Below are 19,451 nucleotides of genomic sequence, written 5' to 3'. Positions count from 1 at the left end.
GGTAACTAATGTATCAAATAAGCATCAGCTAAATTGCTGTTATTTATACAGTTTTATAACAAATAATACAAAAAGCCTAAATGTGAGATTTGACACTACAATTCTTCTATACAATCTGTGTTTATAAACATATTATGGCACATGTACCATTAATAGAGAATTTACTTTATTCATATATCAAAATATATTTATTAAGCCCCTCTTCTGTGTTCCCTCATTTAACTAAAATGCCAAAGTATTTAAGGAACTTGCAATCTAGAAATGGAAACAAATAGGCCCCAAGCTCCATGTGAACCTCTGGTTGACTTCTATGAATACTCATCATTGATCACATATTCAGGGCACTTTTCACCTGACTCTTCTTCTGGAGCACAACTGTTTTTCATATTAATTCACGAAGCATGTTAACACATACTAAGTGCTAAATATTTAGAAAACACTGTGATAAGTACCTTTACATAGTTTCTTAATTAAACCTCAAGGCAAATATACAAGATTTATATCAGCATCATGTTGTTCATATCACGAAATCTACGTGTAAGCTTAAAAAATTATCACACAACATTTTCCATCTATTCCAGTGGACAATTAAGACTTGCTTTATCATCTCGGTGTCATCATTGGCATAATGAAAAATATAAACAAATAAAAATAATAAACCATCATGCAACCAGAGAAAGATTAACTAACCATCCTTAAATACTTGAGTACAAGCATTGTGAAGAAACACAGGGCTTATGGGATATGTGGAGTTGGGGCAAAGCATTCAAAACCTTTGGAGCTGTGTAACCAGACCACCACTAACAACAACAACAACAACAAATCCTAATTTAAAATACTAGTATTATCATATTTTCATTGGCATTTTCATGTAATAATGATCAGCTAATACTTAACCTCTGAATTTAAGGCTTATATTCCCTCCTTCAAGATAGTCGTATGGGGTAATTTCATCAGAATTGTCTTATCAAGAATGATTTCCTCAATGGTTAATTTTATTTTAAGGGAATGAATTTGTAGCTTCTTAATTTGGACACTCACAGTTTTTTTCAATGAGCTGAATGCACTAGAAATCGTAGCTGTTGTTAAAGGCAGTTAACAAGCCACTAACTATGGGGATTTCTGCAACATTGTTGGTTTTTCTCTTACATCTTCATATATTGCTAAAATGGTTATTTCAACCAACCTTTTCCGTTCCTGTAAAATATGCACAAAGAAATGCACAAGTACTAAGTGTAGAGGATGGATGTTCACAAATCAGCAATGAAAGTTGCTAAAGTTGCCCAGAATCAAAAAATAAAACTTTATCTCCTTCTCAGAAGATTCTCTCTTCCCCGTGGTAATCACTACCCTGTCTTCTAATACCATAGATTAGCTCTGACAGTTCTTCAACTTGATATAAATATAAATATTTGGACTTAACATCTTCTTTTTTTTTTTTTTAAGGTTTTATTTATTTATTTATTTGACAGAGAGGGATCACAAGTAGGCAGAGAGGCAGGCAGAGAGAGAGAGAGAGAGGGAAGCAGGCTCCCTGCCGAGCAGAGAGCCCAATGCGGGACTCGATCCCAGGACCGCTGAGATCATGACCTGAGCCAAAGGCAGGGGCTTAACCCACTGAGCCACCCAGGCGCCCTGGACTTGACATCTTAACAGTGTGTTTGTGAGATTTATTCATGTGGTAAATATCCGTAGTTCATTTATTACTCTTTCTATGTAATGTTCCATTGTATGAGTATGTAGCATTTTGTTCATGCCTTTTACTCTTATTAGACATTTTTATTGTGTTCACTTTTTGCAATTATGCTATTGGAATACAATTGTAAATGTTTCCCCAAGGAATTGCTGGGTCATAGGGTGTATTATGATCATTTTTAATACTTTGTACCAATTTCCCCCATGGTTGTGCTGTTTAAATTCTTATTAACTGTGGGGGTGCCTGGGTGGCTCAGTGGGTTAAGCCTCTGCCTTCGGCTCAGGTCATGATCTCAGGGTCCTGGGATTGAGCCCCGCATCAGGCTCTCTGCGCAGCAGGGAGCCTGCTTCCCTTCCTCTCTCTCTCTGCCTGCCTCTGCCTACTTGTGATCTCTGTCAAATAAATAAATGAAATCTTTAAAAAAAATTTATAAATTCTTATTAACTGTGTATGAGAGTTTTCATTGTCCATATCCCCTCTAGTAATTGGTATTGTTGTCCTTTATTTTTAATAATCTCATAGGAAAATATAATACAGATAAAATACATACAGAAAATAGGTTCCTGGCTTAATGAAACATTTAAGGTAAATATCCTTGAAATCACTGCCTTGTTTAAGAAATAAACCTTTGCCATTTCAGATTTCCTATCATTATTGCCACCCACCTCCTTCCCTCAAATTAGCCACATTCCTGACTTAAAATAACGAACTCATGTCATTGTACCTTTATTCCCCAAATATTTACCTCTCAGCACTACAGTTTGTACATTTTTAAATTTAAATTTTTTACTAGGAAAAAATACATATATTTCTGTGTGTATTGCAGTTGGAGTTAATTTTGTTACTGGTTTGAGGAACGGATCACAGTTAATCTTTGTACGTATTCATATCCAGTTGTTCCATCACCATCTGTGAAAAGACTGTTCTTTCTCCACTGAAGTGCCTTTGCACCTCTGTAAAAAATCATTTGGCAAATCAACTAGCAATCAACAAATATAGTAATATACATGTGACTCCCTATACCCCTTTTTACTTAGGTCTTTTCAAGTTTTTCTCAGCAGAATATTACCATTTTCCTTATATACTTCTGGTTCATATTTTGTCAGAAGTACCCTTAAATATTTCACATTTTTGGTGCTATTTCAAATTTTATTTTATTTATTTATTTATTTTAAAGATTTTTATTTATTTATTTGACAGAGAGAGAGATAGAAAGAGATAGATAGATCACAAGCAGGCAGAAAGAGAGGGGAAGCAGGCTCCCTGCCGAGCAGAGAGCCCAATGCCAGGCTCGATCCCAGGACCCTGAGATCATGACCTGAGCTGAAGGCAGAGGTTTAACCCACTGAGCCACCCAGGCGCCCCTCAAATTTTATTTTTGATTTTATTTCTACATTATTTGTTACTAGTATATGGAATATAATTAATTTTCATTTATTCTTTTTATATTCTTAAATTTGTTTATTTGTTTTACAAAAATTCCTGCCGATACTTTGATTAAGATTGTTTTGAATTTATAGATCCATTTACAGAGAACTGACCCAACAACAGTGTATTTCCTCAATTTATTTTGGTCTTTTAAAATTTTTCTCATCAATGTTTTATAGTTTTCTACCGACATATTTTGTACATTTCTTGTACATATTTTTCAACTTTATCCCTAAGTATTTTATATTTTTGATGCTGCTGTAAATATTATTTTGTGGTTTCATTTTGTATTTTGGATTGTTCATTGTTTGTATATGGAAACACAATAGGTTTTTGCATATGAATTTGTATCCTAAAGTTTTACTAAATCACTTTTTTTTAAAGATTTTATTTATTTATTTGACTGACAGAGATCACAAGCAGGCAGAGAGAGAGAGAGAGAGAGAGAGATAAGTAGGCTCCCCCCTGAGCAAAGAGCCTGGTATGGGGCTTGATCCTAGGACCCTGAGATCATGACCTGAGTGAAAGCAGAGGCTTAACCCACTGATCCACCCAGGCTTACTAAATCACTTTTATTTACTATAGGTAAACAATAAATGATTGTGTCTTCAACAAATCAAAACAGTTTACTTCTTTCTTTCTTTCTTTCTTTCTTTCTTTCTTTCTTTCTTTCTTCTTTCTTTCTTTCTTTTGTTCGTTCGTTCTTTCTTTCTTTCTTTTGCCCTTATGGTAATGGTTATAATTTCAAATAAAAGTAGAAGTGGTGGCAGTGGACATCATTGCTTTGTTCCTGATATTTAGGAAAGGTATTCAGTTTTTTAACCACAAATATGACATTAGCTGTAGGTTTTTTGGTAGATACTTCCATCAACTTCAGAAAGTTTCCTTATGTTCCCACTTTCCTGAGTTTTATCAGGAATATATATCAGATTTTTTTCAAATACTTTCCCTGCATTTATCGAGGTGATCATATGATTTTACTTTTAGTCAAATAATACAGTGGGTTAGCCTGATTAATTTTTTTAATGTTAAATTTGCCTTACATTCCTAGGATAAACCTCATTTGGTCACAATGCATTATTCTTCTTATGCCTTGTAAAATTCAGTTGACTGAAATTTAATATTTATGCATTTATATTTATTAGAATTATTGACAAATAGTTTTTGTTGTTGTTTTAATGCCTTTCTCTAGGTGGATAACAGAAAAATACTGTCCTTTTAAAAGGAGTTGGAAAGTGTCCATTCTCCCCCATTTTTTGGAAAAGTTTATATAGAACTAAGATTATTTCATCATTATATGTTTGGTAGAATTCACCACTTTTTTGTGGAAAGGTTTTTTTTTTTTTTTTTTTTTTTTACTGTACTAATTTGGTGGTGTTGCTTTTTATTTTTATTTTTATTTTTTTTAATTTTTTATTTTAATAAACATATAATGTATTTTTATCCCCAGGGGTACAGGTCTGTGAATCGTCTGGTTTACACATTTCACAGCACTCATCATAGCCCATACCCTCCCCAATGTCCATTTCCCCACCACCCTCTCCCATCCCCCTTCCCCCCCGCAACCCTCAGTCTGTTTCTTGAGATAGAGTCTTTTATGGTTTGTCTCCCTCCCAATCCCATCTTTTCATTTTTTCTTTTCCTACCTCCCCCCAAACCCCCCCACCTTGCATCTCCACTTCCTCATATCAAAGAGATCATATGATAGTTATATTTCTCCGATTGACTTATTTCGCTAAGCATGATACCCTCTAGTTCCATCCACGTCGTCGCAAATGGCAAGATTTCATGTCTTTTGATGGCTGCATAGTATTCCATTGTGTATATATACCACATCTTCTTTATCCATTCATCTGTTGATGGACATCTAGGCGCTTTCCACAGTTTGGCTATTGTGGACATTGCTGCTATAAACATTCGGGTGCACGTGCCCCTTCGGAGCACCACGTTTGTATCTTTAGGATATATACCCAGGAGTGCAATTGCTGGGTCGTAGGGTAGCTCTATTTTCAGTTTTTTGAGGAACCTCCACACTGTTTTCCAGAGTGGTTGCACCAGCTTGCATTCCCACCAACAGTGTAGGAGGGTTCCCCTCTCTCCGCATCCTCGCCAGCATCTGTCATTTCTTGACTTGTTAATTTTAGCCATTCTGACTGGTGTGAGGTGGTATCTCATTGTGGTTTTGATTTGTATTTCCCTGATGCCGAGTGATGTGGAGCATTTTTTCATGTGTCTGTTGGCCATCTGGATGTCTTCCTTGCAGAAATGTCTGTTCATGTCCTCTGCCCATTTCTTGACTGGATTATTTGTTCTTTGGGTATTGAGTTTGATAAGCTCTTTATAGATTTTGGATACGAGCCCTTTATCTGATATGTCGTTTGCAAATATCTTCTCCCATTCTGTCAGTTGTCTTTTGGTTTTGTTAACTGTTTCCTTTGCTGTGCAAAAGCTTTTGATCTTGATGAAATCCCAATAGTTCATTTTTGCCCTTGCTTCTGTTGCCTTTGGCGATGTTCCTAGGAAGAAGTTGCTGCGGTTGAGGTCAAAGAGGTTGCTGCCTGCATTGTCCTCAAGGATTTTGATAGATTCCTTTCGCACATTGAGGTCCTTCATCCACTTTGAGTCTATTTTTGTGTGTGGTGTAAGGAAATAGTCCAATTTCATTTTTCTGCATGTGGCTGTCCAATTTTCCCAGCACCATTTGTTGAAGAGGCTGTCTTTTTTCCATTGGATATTCTTTCCTGCTTTGTCGAAGATTAGTTGACCATAGAGTTGAGGGTCTATTTCTGGGCTCTCTATTCTGTTCCATTGGTCTATATGTCTGTTTTTGTGCCAGTACCATACTGTCTTGATGATGACAGCTTTGTAATAGAGCTTGAAGTCTGGAATTGTGATGCCACCGACTTTGGCTTTCTTTTTCAATATTCCTTTGGCTATTCGAGGTCTTTTCTGGTTCCATATAAATTTTAGGATTATTTGTTCTATTTCTTTAAAAAAAATGGATGGGATTTTGATAGGGATTGCATTAAATGTGTAGATTGCTTTAGGTAGAATAGACATTTTCACAATATTTGTTCTTCCAATCCATGAGCATGGAATATTTTTCCATTTCTTTGTGTCTTCCTCAATTTCTTTCATGAGTACTTTATAGTTTTCTGAGTATAGATTCTTTGCCTCTTTGGTTAGATTTATTCCTAGGTATCTTATGGTTTTGGGTACGATTGTAAATGGGACTGACTCCTCAATTTCTCTTTCTTCTGTCTTGTTGTTAGTGTAAAGAAATGCGACTGATTTCTGTGCATTGACTTTATATCCTGACACTTTACTGAATTCCTGTATAAGTTCTAGCAGTTTTGGAGTGGAGCCTTTTGGGTTTTCCACATATAGTATCATATCATCTGCAAAGAGTGATAGTTTGACTTCTTCTTTGCCGATTTGGATGCCTTTAATTTCTTTTTGTTGTCTGATTGCTGAGGCTAGGACTTCTAGTACTATATTGAACAGCAGTGGTGATAACGGACATCCCTGCCGTGTTCCTGACCTTAGCGGAAAAGCTTTCAGTTTTTCTCCATTGAGAATGATATTTGCGGTGGGTTTTTCATAGATGGCTTTGATAATATTGAGGTATGTGCCTTCTATCCCTACACTTTGAAGAGTTTTAATCAGGAAGGGATGCTGCACTTTGTCAAACGCTTTTTCAGCATCTATTGAGAGTATCATATGGTTCTTACTCTTTCTTTTATTAATGTATTGTATCACATTGATGGATTTGCGGATGTTGAACCAACCTTGCAGCCCTGGAATAAATCCCACTTGGTCGTGGTGAATAATCCTTTTAATGTACTGTTGGATCCTATTGGCCAGTATTTTGGTGAGAATTTTCGCATCTGTGTTCATCAAGGATATTGGTCTGTAATTCTCTTTTTTGGTGGGATCCTTGTCTGGTTTTGGGATCAAGGTGATGCTGGCCTCATAGAATGAGTTTGGAAGTTTTCCTTCCATTTCTATTTTTTGGAACAGTTTCAGGAGAATAGGAATTAATTCTTCTTTAAATGTTTGGTAGAATTCCCCTGGGAAGCCGTCTGGTCCTGGACTTTTGTTTGTTTGGAGATTTTTGATGACTGTTTCAATCTCCTTACTGGTTATGGGTCTGTTCAGGTTATCTATTTCTTCCTGGTTCAGTTGTGGTAGTTTATACATCTCTAGAAATATATCCATTTCTTCCAGGTTGTCAAATTTGTTGCCATAGAGTTGCTCGTAGTATGTTCTTATAATTGTTTGTATTTCTTTGGTGTTGGTTGTGATCTCTCCTCTTTCATTCATGATTTTATTTATTTGCGTCCTTTCTCTTTTCTTTTTGATAAGTCTGGCCAGGGGCTTATCAATTTTATTAATTCTTTCAAAGAACCAGCTCCTAGTTTTGTTGATTTGTTCTATTGTTTTTTTAGTTTCTATTTCATTGATTTCTGCTCTGATCTTTATGATTTCTCTTCTCCTGCTGGGTTTAGGCTTTCTTTGTTGTTCTCTCTCCAGCTCCTTTAGGTGTAGGGTTAGGTTGTGTATTTGAGACCTTTCTTGTTTCTTGAGAAAGGCTTGCACTGCTATATATTTTCCTCTCAGGACTGCCTTTGTTGTGTCCCACAGATTTTGAACTGTTGTGTTTTCATTATCATTTGTTTCCATGAATTTTTTCAATTCTTCTTTAATTTCCTGGTTGACCCATTCATTTTTTAGAAGGATGCTGTTTAGTCTCCATGTATTTGCGTTCTTTCCAAATTTCCTCTTGTGATTGAGTTCGAGCTTCAGAGCATTGTGGTCTGAAAATATGCAGGGAATGATCTCGATCTTTTGGTACCGATTGAGACCTGATTTATGACCCAGGATGTGGTCTATTCTGGAGAATGTTCCATGTGCACTAGAGAAGAATGTATATTCTGTTGCTTTGGGATGGAATGTTCTGAATATATCTGTGATGTCCATCTGGTCCAGTGTGTCATTTAAGGCCTTTATTTCCTTGTTGATCTTTTGCTTAGATGATCTGTCCATTTCAGTGAGGGGAGTGTTAAAGTCCCCTGCTATTATTGTATTACTGTCGATGTATTTCTTTGATTTTGTTATTAATTGGTTTATATAGTTGGCTGCTCCCATGTTAGGGGCATAGATATTTAAGATTGTTAGATCTTCTTGTTGGACAGACCCTTTGAGTATGATATAGTGTCCTTCCTCATCTCTTATTATAGTCTTTGGCTTAAAATCTAATTGATCTGATATAAGGATTGCCACCCCAGCTTTCTTCTGATGTCCATTAGCATGGTACATTGTTTTCCACCCCCTCACTTTAAATCTGGAGGTGTCTTCGGGTCTAAAATGAGTTTCTTGTAGGCAGCATATTGATGGGTTTTGTTTTTTTATCCATTCTGATACCCTGTGTCTTTTGATTGGGGCATTTAGCCCATTAACATTCAGGGTAACTATTGAGAGATATGAATTTATTGCCATTGTATTGCCTGTAAGGTGATTGTTACTGTATATTGTTTCTGTTTCTTTCTGATTTACTACTTTTAGGGTCTCTCTTTGCTTAGAGGACCCCTTTCAATATTTCCTGTAGAGCTGGTTTGGTGTTTGCAAATTCTTTCAGCTTTTGTTTGTCCTGGAAGCTCTTTATCTCTCCTTCTATTTTCAATGATAGCCTAGCCGGATATAGTATTCTTGGCTGCATGTTTTTCTCGTTTAGTGCTCTGAATATATCATGCCAGTTCTTTCTGGCCTGCCAGGTCTCTGTGGATAGGTCCGCTGCCAATCTAATGTTTTTACCCTTGTATGTTACAGACTTCTTTTCCCGGGCTGCTTTCAGGATTTTCTCTTTGTCGCTAAGACTTGTTAATTTTACTATCAGGTGACGAGGTGTGGACCTATTTTTATTGATTTTGAGGGGCGTTCTTAGCATTTCCTGGATTTTGATGTTTGTTCCCTTTGCCATATTAGGGAAATTCTCTCCAATAATTGTCTCCAATATACCTTCTGCTCCCCTCTCTCTTTCTTCTTCTTCTGGAATCCCAATTATTCTAATGTTGTGTCGTCTTATGGTGTCACTTATCTCTCGAATCCTCTCCTCGTGTTCCAGTAGTTGTTTGTCTCTCTTTTGCTCAGCTTCTTTATTCTCTGTCATTTGGTCTTCTATGTCACTAATTCTTTCTTCTGCCTCATTTATCCTGGCAGTGAGAGCTTCCATTTTTGATTGCACCTCATGAATAGCTTTTTTGATTTCAACTTGGTTAGATTTTAGTTCTTTTATTTCTCCAGAAAGGGCTTTTATCTCTCCGGAGAGGGTTTCTCTAATATCTTCTATGCCTTTTTCGAGCCCAGCTAGAACCTTGAGAATTGTCATTCTGAACTCTAGATCTGTCATGCTACCTATGTCTGTATTGATTAGGTCTCCAGCCTTCGGTACGGCCTCTTGTTCTTTTTTTTGAGGTGAGTTTTTCCGCCTTGTCATTTTGTCCAGGTAGGATTTGCTTTCTCCTGCTGTGGAATTCCGCTGTTCTTGGTGACTGAAGTTGGTTTTGGATCGGTTTCTTGTTGATCTTCTGGGGGAGGGGCCTGTTGTAGTGATTCTCAAGTGTCCTTGCCACAGGCGGAATTGCACCACCCTTGCCAGGGGCCGGACTAAGGGATCCGCTCGGGTTTGCTTTCGGGAGCTTTTGTTCCCTGAGCGCTTTCCGTAGAGTTCCGGAGGACGGGAATGAAGATGGCGGCCTCCCAATCTCTCGGCCCGGAGGAGCCGAGAGCTTGGGGTTCCGCTCCTCAGTGCGCTCTCAGAGCAAAGCGCCCAATAGCCCCGCCTCCCTGGCTTGCGGTCGCGCCTCGAGGAAAGCAGTCAATTGTTGGAGCTGGAGAAAAGCGCCGGGTCGCTTTTGTCTCCGTGGCCTCCGGCCGCGCTCCGAGCCCACCCAGCCTGCGACCGGCACAAGGTAACCCTGGGCTTAGAGCTCACTCCTCGGCTTTGTCGCTGTAGCCGGCTTCCCCGCTCTAATACCTGCGAGCTCTGCGGCACTCAGACACCCCCAGTCCTTCTGTGACCCCGCGGGTCCTGGGGTTATGCTGACCCCGCCTGGGTTTCCCCCCAGTTTAGCCTCTGGAGCGATGTCTCCCAGTGGAGCCGACTTTTAAAAGTCCCGATTTTGTGCTCCGTCGCTCCGCCGCTTGCCGGGTGCCGGCCCCTCCCCCCGGGGTCTATCTTCCCGTCGCTTTGGATTCACTTCTCCGCAGGTCCTACCTTTCAGAAAGTGATCGATTTTCTGTTTCTGGGATTGTTGCTCTTCTTCTCTTCGATTTCCTGTTGGATTTGTAGGTGTTCACAATGGTTAGATAAGCTATCTAGCTGATCTCCTGCTACCCGATGTCGTCTCAGCCTGCTACTTCTCCGCCATCTTGACTCCTCCCTCCTCCTGTGGAAAGGTTTTTACTACAAAGTCAGTTTTCTCTGTTACATACAGAGCAATTCAGTTTATCTATTTCTTCGTGAATAAGCTTTGGTGATTGGCAACTTGCAAAAAATTTACTATTTAATTACACTGTCAAATATATTAAAATAAAAATTTCCCAAATTAATCTCCATATGCAAAATATTGTCAATTTAATAAGGTACACTCTCCTGAGATTTCACCTTTATGATTCCCGATAGTCATGCTGGCTCACATTCTTCTGCTCAGTCTGACTGGAAGTTTATAAGATTTATTAATTTCTAGAACATAGCTTTTTGCTTTTATTGTTTTTTTATGTGATTTTTGTTTTGTTTTGTTTTCAATTTCATTGGTACCCAGTACTTGCTATTTTCCCATCCTCTGCTTGCATGGAGCTTTGCTGTTCTCCTTCTTCTTCTTTTTTTTTCTTCTTTTTTGGCTTCTTAAAATGAAAGCTGATATCCTTGTTCTCATACCTTACTTCTTTTCTAACATAAGCATTTAGTGCTATAAACTTTAATTACTGACTTCGCTACTTCCCACAAATTCTGGTAGGTTTTGTTTCATTTTCCTTTAAAGTATTTTCTGTTCTCCTTTTTGAGTTTTTATTTGACCCAAGTGTTTTTAGAATTTGCTATTTAATTTTCAATTGGGGATTTTCCCAATATATTTGTTACTGATTTTTTTTTTAAAGATTTTATTTATTCATCTGACAGACAGAGATCACCAGTAGGCAGAGAGGCAGGCAGGAAGAGAGGAAGGGAAGCAGGCTCCCCGCTGAGCAGAGAGCCCAATGCGGGGCTCCATCCCAGGACCCTGGAATCATGACCCACTGAGCCACCCAGGCGCCCCTTGTTACTGATTTTTAATAAAATTTTATTTTGAGAGCATATTTTGTATGACCCCAATTCTTTTAAATTTGCTAAGACTTGTTTGATGTCCCCAGGTTCCTGGGTGGCTCAGTCATTTAAGGGTCTGCTTTCAGCTCAGGTCATGATCCCAGGGTCCTGGGATTGAGCCTGGCATCTGGCTTTCTGCTCAGTGGGGGGTCTGCTTCTCCCTCTCCCTTTGCCCCTTCTCCCTGCTGGTGCTGTTTCTCAAATAAATAAATAAAATCTTAAAAAAAAAAAAAAGACTTGTTTTATGTCCCAAAATAAAGTTTGTGTATGTGAATTTTTCCAATAGTGCACAAATCAATATTTTGTTTAACTAATATATGCTGCTCTGAAATAGAGTCTTGGTTTGCTTGTGTCCTGTCATCCTTTCCTTCCCCACGTGTAGATTGAAGGCTCCACTGGTGTGGAATTATGTTAAACTGTTGTTTTCTTGTCACTTAGCTTAGGGCTAGTTCCACTTCAAATACACATGCAACTGCTTTTCAAGTCAATTCATTAACTATAGCAAATGACACTTGCTTACATGAAGGGGATGAATATTGGGGGAAATTGGCTCAGTCCTTGTCCGCTGCTCATCACCGAAGTATCCTTTATTCTCCACTCCCAATGTATCTCTAAGTGGGCTGTCAAGAAGGAAATTGGATATTGACATAAGTGATAGGATAAGTCTGTGGTTAATATTTAATCATCTAGGAGATTTCTAAAAGATTGATACTCAGGTTACACTCTGTAACAAATCTGAGGTAGGAACCAAAATTAGCATTCTTTTAAGAAATCTCTCTGATTCCGATGTGCAGTGAAGTTTGGGACCCATTGGGATAAGCATTTGGAGATGAGAACATAAAAATGTTAATTTTTCAATTTACTGTTACTCTTACTTTGTCCTTAGTAAGAGGCTTATACTTCTCCCACATAGAGTTTCATCATCTGTAGTGACAAAGCTTATATCTTCCCAGTAATGGTCCCACTACAACACATAGAAAATACATACCTCTGAATTCGCTTCAACTTAATACATTTTTGGTGATGAATTAAGAATACAACTACGCCAACACCAATAATAACCAGGGCAAGCACAACAACCAGGATGGATATATCTGCAATATTAAAAAACAAGCTTTAGCCAGGACATCAACTTTAGGACAGTGGAATATTAACTGAGATGTTATAATCCAGCTTCTCCCTTCCTTAAGGACTTTAATTCCTCCCAACTACAATTTTTTTTAAAAAATGTAAAGCAAAAGACCAAAACATTACGGAAATTATTATCTGTATTAGCCATTGACAGTCCACCCAAGAGTCCATTATGTTTAAGAACCACAATCAGCAGGAAATGTTTTGACTGTCAGTTATTAACTGACTATAGAAAAGGCCTTGCTGTGTTATGGGTTCTTAGAAGATCTAACCCAAATTTAACTAGAAGAAGATATATTAATTCTAAAAGGTAATTGTTGTAAATTCAAATTTGGGTATTTAAATATGTGAAATAACTAAAATACCATGCAAATCCACACAGAAATACAACATATACATATTAGATTTCAGAAATAAGGCAGAAAGCTTTCTTACTGTCTAAGCTTTTGATATATACAAGATACTATATTCTAGGATGCTCACAGGTAACATTTAAGTTTTTTCCCCAATCCACATGTTTCTGTTCTTCCTCGCATTGGCACTCAAGTTCATGGTCATCCACCTGGAAGAGCAATCAGTCATAATTTTAACAAATTATGTGTGTGTTTTGCACCTCACTTTGCTTAGTTTTATATCACACACACAGATGCACACACACATACATTCATTCTTTTACTGATTAATTAACTAAACTGCATATCAGAATCAACCTTTGATAAAAAATAAGCAAACAAAATTACAAGAAGCAACCACTTTTGAAGATGGCCTTTGGGCATGAAAATGATTCCAACAAATTCAAAACCAGATAAACAAGATGGCTCAACTTCTCTTTCTAGAAGGCCTCAATCCTATTAAAGGAACAGCCCTGCTAGAGTTACACATAGTACTGGGCAGGGTTAATTGAATATATATATATATATATATATATATATATATATAAAAAATTGAGAAGAGAGAGATATATATATGTATATAAATACATATAACTATATATGTATATTTATGTATGTATATAGTTTATATGTATATATATTATATGTAATTATATGTGCATTTATGTGTGTGTGTATATATATATCCTATAGGAAATATAGGATAGGAAAAAGGAAATTCTTTTCTAACTCTCTTTCTATATAATATACATGTGTATTATATGTCTATATATTTTAAATACATATGTATATATAAATATATATAATGTACATATATATATAATTTTTTGTTGTATTGTGAAAAGCTTTAGGTTAAGGTTGATATTGGTATAATTTAGCTGTAAGTGACATGATAGATCCAACTTTAAACATTAGGTTTAAACTTCATAGGTACATAAGTTACTGGATTTCTAGATTACCAGTCCAATGATAAAATATATACATACAATATAGGCAATATCTATGTATAATACTGGCTTGGGTCTTTAGATCAATTTTATGGAAGACACATGAAAAAATGGATCCCAAATATATATTTGATTTAAAAATCACCACACACACACACACACACATGCACACGCACACACACATGAACACCATGCCCAGAAATGAAGTCCTATGTAAATAAACAACTGTCAAGACATTAATTTAAAAAGGAGTCAAATCTTACAGCATTTTCGTCACATTGAGAAGAGCAATTGGTTGAGTTGTAGACCTTTTCAAGTTCCACACATTCACCATTGCTGCACACCTGGAAATGAAGTTACCCATATGAATTAATAACTTGCTCTTAGAATTTACATGATTTTTTTCTGCTGTAAATGACCACATATAGAATCTTTTGTAGAAGAAGAAATCTTCCATATATGTTTGACAGATATTTGAAATGAATATAGTATACATTCAAATACTGTTCTATGCAAACTTCTAATTAAAATGTCTATATCCTTCCTAATTTTTCAAATATTAATCTATCAAAGATTCTATAATCATAGGTACAACAATTTCTTTTATCATTTGTATTGTTTTATTTTGATTTGATAATGTTCCATGCTTGCTGTATCAATTAATCTTATTTATGCTTATTAACTCTGTTTTAAATTTTGCTTTTTATTTTTGTTCATTTTATAACCAAATTATTGTTGTTTTTGTTGCTTATAATTATTACCTGGCTTATCTTCATCCATTTATTTAATTTCTACCTGTTATTTTTATTTTTACCCACTTCTTTTAAAAAGCACATAAAAGGAAATGCTTTTCCAACTCTATTGAGGTATAATAGACAAATAAAAATTGTATATATTTAGAGTACATATTGTGATGGTTTGTTATACTTATACATTGTGAAATGTAAAACAACCTAATGAACACATCCATTACCTTTAACAGTTACTTTTTTATGGTTGGAACACTTAAAGTTTACTCTCAGAAAATTTTAAGTATATATTACAGTAACTATAGCCACTGAGATCTACACTAGCTCTTCAGAATTTACTGAGAACATAGTTTATACTCTTTGAACAACATCTCCCCATTTCCCCCACCTGGCAACCATCATTCAACTCTCTGTGACTTTTACTTTTTTTTTTTTTTAGTTTCCACATATAAGTGAGATCATACAGTATTTGCTTTTTTGTGACTTATTTTTGTTAGCATACATGAAATGTCCTCCAAGTTCATCCACATTGCTGCAACTGACATAATTTCCTTCTTTTTTAAAAACTAAATAATATTATGTATTACATATTTTCATTATCTTTTTACCTGTCAAAGGACATTTAGATTGTTCCCATATCTTGGCTATTGTAAATATTGTAAATAGTGGTGCAAAGAGCATGGAGGTACAGATATCTCTTCAAGATCTGATTTCAGCTTCTTTAGGTTCTGTGTCCAAAAGTGAGATTCCTGGAGCATAGGGTAGTTCTATCTTTAATTTTTTAAGGAACCACCATACTGTTTCTATAATGGCTATGCCAATTTATATTCCCACCAACAGTGCACAAGGGTACTCAAAAAAGAGTACCCCACATCCTCTCCAACATTTTTTATTTGTTGTTTTTTGATAATAACCAAACTAAAAGGTATGGGGTAATACCTCATAGTGGCTTTGATTTTCATTCCCTTGAGTATTAATGATGTTGAACTCCTTTTCATCTACTTGTTGGTCATTTGTATAAATATCCAAACAAGTCCCTTGCTCATTTTTTTTTGAATTGGACTATTTGGGGTTTTATTGCTATTGGTTGTGTGAACTACTTTTAACTTTTATCTGTTAACCCTTTATCAGATATGTGGCCTGCAAATATTTTTCACATTCCATTGATTACTTTTTCATTTTCTTGATTGCAGCCTTTGCTGAAGAAATCTTTCCTTTGATATCGTCTCACTTATTTATTTTTGGCTTTTGGCCTGTGCTTTTGTTGTCACATACAAAACATCCAATCCTGGGCTTTTCCTTGTTGGAAAGTTATTAATTATTATTCTGATTTCCTATTTGTTCAGATGTTCTATTTCTTCATCATTTAGTCTTGGTACATTGTATGCTTCTCAGAATTTATCCATTTCTTTCAAATATTCAACTCGTATAATTATTCATAGTATTCTCTTATAATACTTATATTTCTGTGATATCAGTTGTAATTCTCCTGTCATTTATGATTTTTTTTGTGAATCATCCCCTTTTGTTTCTTGGTTAGTCTACTTAAAAGTTTGTTAATTCTGTTTACCTTCTAAGAATTAAAACAATTTCCTTAATCTTTCCTGTTGTCTTTCTTGTTTCATTTATTTCTTCTCTAAAAATCTTTATTTCCTTAATTCTCCTAACTTTGGGCTTAGTTTTCTTCTTCTTTTTCTAGTTCCTTAAAGCATAACATTAGGTTGTTTATTTGAAATTTTTCTTTTTTCTTAATGTAGGCTTTATTGTTATATACTTCCCTCTTCGAACTGGTTTTGTTGCATTTCATAAGTTTGCTATGTAGTGTTTCCACTTTCCTTTGTCTTGGATATTTTTTGGCTGCCCTGTCAATCTCTTCTTTATTCACTTGTTTTTCAGGAATCTATTTTTCAATTTCTAAATATTTGTGAATTTTCCAAAGTTCCTCCTGTTTTGATTTCTAATTTTCTACCACTGTGGTCAGAAAAAATATTTGATATTATTTCAATCTTCTTAAATATGTTGAGACCGTTTTGTAGGCCAACATATGCTCTATCCCAGAGAATATCCCAAGTACACTTGAGAAAAATGTGTATTCTATGATTGCTGAATGAAATATTCTGTATATATCTGTTAGGTCCATTTGGTCTATAGAGTTATTCAAGCACATTGTATTCTTTTTGATTTTCTGTGTAGATAATTTATCCATTGTTGAAAGTGGGGCATTCAAGTCCCATACTATTGTATTGCATTTCTCCTTCCTGTTTATATTTTCTTTCTATATTTAGATCCTTCAATGTTAGGTGCATATCATATATACTTAGAATTGTTATATCCTCTTGATGAATTGAGCCCATTATCATCATATAGTGATCATTTTTGGGTTTTTTTTGTGACAGTTATGATTGAAAATGTATTTTTTCTGATATAAATATGGCCACACTGTTCTCTGTTGCCAATCTCATGCAATATTTTTTATCCTTTACTTTAAGCCTGTGTCCTTAAACGTACCATGAGTGTTTTGTAGGCCATATATTGTTGGATACTGGTTGTTGATGTTGTTTTTTAAACCAACAGCCAGTCTGTGTCTTTTGAATAGATAAATGTAGATTTAATGTAATTATTGATAGTTAAAAACTTACTGTTTTCATTGTTAATTGTTTTCTGAGTGCTTTATAGCGTCTTTGATCCTTTCTTCCTCTCCTCCTCTCTTCTTTTGTTCTTTGTTGATTTTTTGTAGTGGTACATTTTGATGTTTTTTTTCTCTTTATCTTTTGTGTATCTACTAGAGATTTTTTTTTTTAAATCATCGGCATACTTTTACTTCTCTTCCCTCCATATTTCATGCTGTTGATATCACATTTTGCTTGTCTTTATATTGTGTGCCCAGTATCAAATTATTGTAGCTATAGTTCTTTTTAATATTCTTGTCTTTTAACTTTTATATTAAAGTTAAAATACATTTATACACTATCTTCACAGTATTAAAGCATTTTGAATTTGACTATTTATCTTTACTAATGAATATTATAGTACAAATGTTTCATGCTGTTACTTAGCATCCTTCTTTTCAACTTGAAGTGTTCCCTTTAACACTATTTATAAGTCAGGTATAGTGGTGTTGAACTCCTTCAGCTTTTATTTAAGAACGTCTTTAATTCTCTTTCATTTCTGAAACATAGCTGTGTTGGATATAGCACTGTTAGCAGGGCTTTCTTTGTTTTGTATGTTTGTTTGTTTGTTTGTTTTGTTTTGTACCTTGAGTGTATCATCCCACTCTCTCTTTGCCTGTGAGACTTCTACTGAGTTTATTAATAGTTTTATAATATTCTTTCTTATATGATGAGTTGCTTTTCTCTTGTTTTCTAAAGTCTCTTCCTGTCTTTGACTTTTGACGGTTTGTTTATAATGTATCTCTGGATACTCTTTGGACTGGTCTCACATGATAAATGTAGATATCCTTCCCAGTATTTGGCAAATTTTCAGCCATTATTTTTAAATAATTTTTAAAATAATTTAAAATAATTTAAATAATAAATAATTTAAAATAATTAAAATAATTTTTAAAATAATTCCCCTCTCTTTCTCTTTCTCTTCTCCTTCTGGGACACACATAATGCATATATCCATTTTTTGTCATTGGTGTCATATAGGTTCCATATGTTTTCTTCACTAGTTTTTATTCTTTTTTCTTTTGTTCCTCCAACTTTCTAATTTCAAGTGACTTTTTTTCAAGATTGCTGACTTTTTTCTTCAGAACGATCCAGTCTGCTGTTGAATATTTCCATGGACTTTTTCATTTCTATAATGTATTTTTCAGCTCCAGAATTTCTGTTTCACTTTTTTTATGGTTTTTATTTCTTTGTTAAACTTATGTTTTTCATGCTTTGCTTCCTTGATTCCATTTAGTCATCTACTTGTGTTCCCTTGCATCCTTTTGAACTTCTTTAAAATGATTACTTTAAATTCTTTGTCTAGAAAATCTTACATCTCCATTTCTTTGGGATCAGTTGCTAGAGCCTTATGAGTTTTCTTCAGACGATACTATGTTTGCCTGAATCTTTGTGATCTATGTACTATTGCATTGGTGTCTGTGCATTTCAAGGGCAGACATCTTTTCCAGGTTTTACAGATTGATTTTGTCAGGTAAAAGCCTCCTGTTGTATCCCTTGGGCTGGCGGGATTGCTTCCAGGATTACACTTGAGTGAGACTAGAACCAGGTTATGTGGCTGTCATCTGGTCTGTAGTAGGATCTGCCGTTTACTGGTCTGTGAATAGGGTTTTGGGTAGATGTGGATTCTGCATAGTACCTGGAGACTGGGACAGGACTGTCTCTGTGACCTTGGTCAAGTGGACTGGCACCGTAACAAGGGTCTTCCACAGCATCTGAGTCAGATGGCTGGCTTGTTTCTAGGTTCGTGACTGGGTGTATCTCTTACTGGGCCCTTGGCTTCTGCTGGGTCATTGAGCAAGGTGCCTCTGGGTGCATGGACCAACATGTTTCCTGGAAATTCTGTGGGCAGGAAGATTGTCTAGAACTGCACTTGGGAAGGAAGGAATAGAATGAAGTTTCACAGCCACTTCAGGATCTGTGTTTGGACCAAGATCTGCAGGTCTGCCTCCAGGGATATGGGTAGATGTGTCTTCTAGTAGGTGACTAGGCAGATGTTGGTGGTGGTGGTACCAAAGCCAAATGGGGCTGTTCCCAAGCAACAGGAGATATGGGTGTTTATGCGTCTGTAGCCAGG

General features: G+C 35.9%; 1 protein-coding gene across 1 annotated transcript in view; it reads right to left on the bottom strand.

The window, feature by feature from the left end:
- ADAM7 (ADAM metallopeptidase domain 7) overlaps window positions 1-19,451 on the bottom strand; it is a gene marked incomplete at both ends in the record, with an annotated part of 86,906 nt that overhangs the window by 2,942 nt on the left and 64,513 nt on the right. The window contains 4 exon segments of the mRNA XM_080796900.1: window positions 12,007-12,106; window positions 12,475-12,580; window positions 13,101-13,179; window positions 14,220-14,300. Coding sequence (XP_080653026.1) covers window positions 12,007-12,106; window positions 12,475-12,580; window positions 13,101-13,179; window positions 14,220-14,300 — 366 coding nt within the window.

This window comes from Martes martes (assembly GCF_963455335.1).
Source record: "Martes martes genome assembly, chromosome: 2".
NCBI lineage: Eukaryota > Metazoa > Chordata > Mammalia > Carnivora > Mustelidae > Martes > Martes martes.
This window is presented reverse-complemented; position numbering and strand designations above follow the sequence as displayed.